General features: G+C 52.6%; 1 protein-coding gene across 1 annotated transcript; it reads right to left on the reverse strand.

Annotated features, from left to right (window-relative positions):
• Positions 1 to 660: 660 nt before the first annotated feature.
• Positions 661 to 4,780, reverse strand: LOC125544738 (disease resistance protein RGA2-like). The gene has a single exon (XM_048708487.1). The coding sequence runs from the start codon at positions 2,794 to 2,796 to the stop codon at positions 1,186 to 1,188; it is 1,611 nt and encodes a 536-aa protein (XP_048564444.1). The 5' UTR covers positions 2,797 to 4,780; the 3' UTR covers positions 661 to 1,185.
• Between the last annotated feature and the right edge of the window lie 384 nt (positions 4,781 to 5,164).

Below are 5,164 nucleotides of genomic sequence, written 5' to 3' on the forward strand. Positions count from 1 at the left end.
GTCGCAAACCACTTCCTTCGTTCGGCTCTTCCTAACGTCAAGGCCCGCTTTCCCCCACCCTCTCGGAGTATCGCGGCGTCCGGGAAGCGCCATCAGCGGAGGCGCGGCAAGGGCGGCCGCGGTCGCGTGGTGGCTACAGCGCCACCAGCGACTGCCTCCGCCGGCGGACCTCCTGCCACGCAGCCTCCTTGACCACGCGGTGGAGCTCGCCAGCAAGACCGCCGCCGCCGCCGCCCCGGATCTGGACCAGGACCTGCCCTGCTCCCTCGGCTCGTCCTCCCTCCCTGACCTCTGCGACGGCTTGGTTGGTAATTAGTGCGTACGGGTCTAGCAGGAGGGTGGCGGATTCGTTGTGCGGTTCCGCGATGTTCTCAGATTGGATAGCCAGAGCTAGACTACCCTAAATGTTGTTCTAGTATGTCAATAACGGTCCCTGGTTATGCTTGATTTTCATCCTTATGTGAAACTCATGTCTATTCACCGAGTTAATTGAGGATCCTTGGAATACCTGATTTCTGCCTGCCTTTATATAACCCATGTGTTCCAGCTCTGTATACTTTGTTTTGGTAAAGAAAGCTGCTACCTAGAAATTCTCATGCTATTCCAGTACGCAATAAGAAGTTGATTTGGGCTACGAAAGTATGAAAATATACATAGGTGTGTCAACGATAAATGAATTGACTGAAATAATAGAGTTTGTGTTGCATATGGGCCAGGCTCCATCCTAGTTTAGAACACATCAAATATGTGCGCTGAGCTGACCCTGCATTGTATTGAACATAATTCCTTTACATATAGACTACATGCGCAGTGCGGTAATTTCGCTGGGAAAGACACAATTGCTCAGAAATCTTGTAAAATGCTCCAGCGCTTCTGTAGTGTTGGACTACTAACTGTCAGGGTTTTGTATCAGTAACATCTCTTCCTTCCTACTGGTTTTCTCTGTCAGCCTGCCTTGCAGATAAAAAATGGTTCTGTCAATCTGGCTTGTAAGCAGTTCTACCAGACCGGTTATGCCGTGTGATGAGTGTGGACTGTCAAGTTCAGTACCCGGCTTGTGGAGATATAGCTGGAGATCCATGGAGCAAGCTGCTACACACAAGTGAGGAGATGCAGGGCATTGACGAAAAAAGGGTAAGACGTGCACTTTGCAATCGCATTAGCTATACATTATTGCATTTTACATCAAATCCTCTCCTGCCTAGACCGCTTCTTACCAAGCACCGCATGCTCGTCTGTCCGTGACACGACGAAGCTCACCAAGTAGGTGTAGCAAGGAGGTATCCTGGACCTCCATGCCACTGCTTGGAATGTCCCTTCAGACGTAACTCGCCCAGACAAAACATCCTGTGCCGTTATCCTGGGAACCTCACTGATCTGGGGAGATGGCTCGTCATAAATATCTCGCATCACGAAAACATTGGTTGTCTTGGCCATTGTCCACATGTACACAGGCTGGTCCTTTTCTAGGAGATTGGTCGGGTGCTCTCCAAACATGCTGAGGTGCTTTCTTGCGAAATCTCTCAAGCATCTCAGCACTCTGCGCCAAAATCGTGTGTCAAGATTGGTTCTCAGTAAGCTGGCAACGATGTTCGCTGCCACGAATGATCTGTTCATGTGGACGGCGATCTCCATGCCGATGGCTGCCAAGTTAGGATGCTCACCAGGGTTTGTGCTTCCGAATGCAACCGTCTTGAAGAAATACCAGTAAGCTTCTTGGGACAAAAATTTCAGCATAAGAGACTCTGCCGTTCCTAATGATGCTATCTTCTCTGAACGGCTGGTGAGTATGATTTTACTGCCTGGCGTCAGGTGGCTTGCTGCCGAGGTGTACAACCCCCTCCATGTTTCCTCGTCCATGTCCCCTGCTAGCTCAATCACAGCCAGTGAGTCTCCATGCGGGCTGGAGGCAAGGTTCTGATGCTTGATCACACCGCTACCTTTTAGAGTGGCCAAGTTTCCACCATTGAGATCATTCCCGCTGAAGAAGACGATCAACGAGAAGCGCCTGTGCACCCTCTCGTCGTGGCAGACATGCTCAACAAGTGTACTCTTTCCAACTCTCGCTGGACCAATTATCGGCAGCACACCCAGACTTCCATTCCTTGCAGCCTCCCTACAAAGCAGAAAGCTCAAAATTGTCTCCTTTTCCATCTGCCGGCCAAACATAACCTGATCATGAAACAAATATGCGCTGTAAGGTTGCCGGGAGATTCGAGGATAGCTGGCCAAGAACATCACGAACTCCTGCATGTCACCAATCATTCTCTCAAGGCTGCTGAGCATCTTGTCGAGATTGTTGGAGCTCCCGTCATCAAGCACCAGGTCCGTGCTCGGGGCATCGCACACGGAGAAGAAGGTACGTCTGGAACTGGAAGGGCTGAATCTGGACAGGGCAAGCGAACGGCGAGTGCTCGCCTCACCATCGGCCTCATCCCTGTGCGCTCGGTATCTGAAGGTGTCGAGCGTGTAGTAGCCTCTGTACATACCTCGTCTCAACATCTGGAGCTGCTGGAGCATTGCCTGGTTGGTGATGTGCCTCCCCTCGGCCTCCTCGACGGTGGCATGGATCCTTAGCAGCACCGCCCGTAGCCTCTGGAGCTTCTCCTCCTCTGCTCCCTGGGACTGCAGGTATCTCTGGGTTACCATGGACAGGGCTCTGCTGACAAGATCACCCACGATTGCAGAGAGAAGCGTCTCCATTTTGGAAGGCCCCTGCAATATTCCTGGTGGGACAGATGAATCCACCAAAGAAGAGAAGAGGGAAAGGCCAACTTGTGGTTCTGGTTGAGGCATAGAAGTCCTGACTTCTGCCCATGGACGGATGGACCCGTCGTAACTTTGACAACAAAGCCGTCAAGATTGACCCAATACGTCAGTGAGTCAGTACTACCAATAAAGCAATATTCTTCCCTAAAAAAAGAAACAATATTCTTTATTTCGATACATGAAAAAAATGTATCTGAGATATAGAACATTGATTCATGTCCCAATAAGCCTGCTAAATTTTCCAACCAAACCGGCACGTCTACCTGTGGAGGCTGGCCCGGACGTCCAAGGTCTTCGTCTCCTACGGCTGGTACCAGGCGCGCCCGGCGCAGGAGGTTCTGTCCGGGCGGCCGGCGCCCGGCGGGAGGTTCGAGACCCTGGCGTGGAGGTCCCAGATCCCCCCTTGCTACACCTACCTCATGAGCTGCTCTGTGCAGACGCCCGTCGTGCCTCATGCGCTGGCCAGGAAGAAGAGCTCCCGGCTGGTGGTCTGATTCTGTTGATCTTGTGATTGTCACTCCATGCATGATGTAAATTCATCTTTTTTTTTTTGAAATGAGACAAAAGATTTGCCATTTTTATTGATTAAGAAGAAGAGAGTTGTCTGATTAATTAAAAAAAACCGAGCGAAAACCTAGATTACAAACCCCACAAAGGGGACACGCGGATGACCTGGCCACAAACGCCAAACAGTCGACCGAAGCATCGAGGACAAGGCAGCTCCCATTTTGCAAACGAGCTTCACAAAGAAAGTTGCAAGCCTCGCACCGTCCTAGTCCAGCGCAACATCCGGAGAGCACCACCTGCTAAAAACCGCCCTCGTGGAGTCATCGTTGCTGCAGTGGCCCCGCCGCCGCAGCTTCGACTTCTCTGTCACAGCCAGAAATCAGCATAGACGCACCCATTGGCGCACCGGACCGTCAGCATCAGAAGGAAATGCCGCGACTCGGCTCTGCTCGCCACATAGTCGTTGCCACACACATGCAACGCCACACCAACCTCACACCGCCGGCCAGGCACCTACCGACCGCGGTGTTGTGCTCGTCCAGCCCATGGGGAAGCGCGTAGGAGACCATGACCTTCAAGGTGACGCCCCCAAGGGGGGAGCGACGTTGAAGCGACGCCGTCACCTGACTCATGTGGAGTCTTGAGCTTCCGCACGAAGGACATGACTCGGGATGGAGGAGGGAGGAGAGAGCTCCACAATGACCCTCCCGCGAGGAGAACGACGCCCATGGGCGACGCGTCGTCGGCACCGACAAAGTCGGGCAGATTCTCATCCGGAGCATCCCAAACCTCTCCAACCCATGCAGCCGACGATAGAAGAGCCACATGCCCGCACACCCGCTGGCCCAAGCACCTCAAACATGGAGACGGTGCCATCCCACGCAAGAGCAACCACCTCGCCGCCGGCAGACACTGACGAGCCGGATCCGAAGACAGATCGGGCAACCTCCTGCTGCAGCATCAACGCACAGGCCACCAAACGCCCGCGGAAAGGCCTCCAAAAGGCAGGAAGGGGGGCCGCCACCCCGCCCCGACGCCACTGGCGAGAGCACCGGGCCGTAGCCCAGGGATCCGCCGACGCCGTCACCTCGACAGCCGTCGCTGGAGACGCAGCCCTGGAGGGCACTGCAGCAGAGCCCGACGCGACACTGCGCAGGAGGGCGAGCCTCCCTCCACCGCAGGATCCTGCCACAGGACAATGAGATGCCCCGCCGCCGCCGCCCGCCGCGTGGACTTAGTTCGGCGGCCTCATCCGGCGACGGCGAGGAGGGGTCGGAGAAAGGAGGGGGGGCTCGGCGGCGGCTCGATCTAGGGTTCCGCCCGAGCCGCCCCTAAAGGCGACGCTGGGGACGGGGGAGGAAACGGGCTCCGAGAAGACTTTAGGGCTTGCTAGGAAGGCTTCGGACTTGTACACGTGTAATGCCGTCCGCTAGTGTTCTTCAGCTTTGTATGGTCGCTCTGTAAGTGTGCGATTAGCATCTCCATCTTCTCAACTAAGTTTGTCTTCTAGTGCAGAGACCCATGACAAGTAAAGGACAGTTTTCCGCGGAATCATCGGGCGAGATCCCGAATATATTTCACAAAATGATTGTAAAGTTAGAGCTTTACTTTTTCTTTACAAAGGAAATTTTTATTAACTCAAAATATAGCATCAAGAGCATAAAAAGCATAATAAGCACACAAATACATTTTGGTTTCTGGTTGTATATGCACCCTATATGGGGATTTTTTTTAATATTTAAATAAAAAGTCAAAATAGGTAAGAACTATTTTGACAAAAAACTTGACTTACTTTTGCAATAGTATATAAATTTTCACGAAAAAAAACAAAGTTGACTCCACAGCGAAAAAGACAAAATTTATTTGCTATTATAGGTCACTATTTACA

The sequence above is a fragment of the Triticum urartu genome, chromosome 3, assembly GCF_003073215.2.
Source record: "Triticum urartu cultivar G1812 chromosome 3, Tu2.1, whole genome shotgun sequence".
In the NCBI taxonomy this organism is placed as follows: domain Eukaryota; kingdom Viridiplantae; phylum Streptophyta; class Magnoliopsida; order Poales; family Poaceae; genus Triticum; species Triticum urartu.

Coding starts and splice junctions, on each gene's coding strand:
- LOC125544738 (XM_048708487.1), bottom strand. CDS start 2,796: ATGCCTCAACCAGAACCACAAGTTGGCCTTTCCCTCTTCTCTTCTTTG.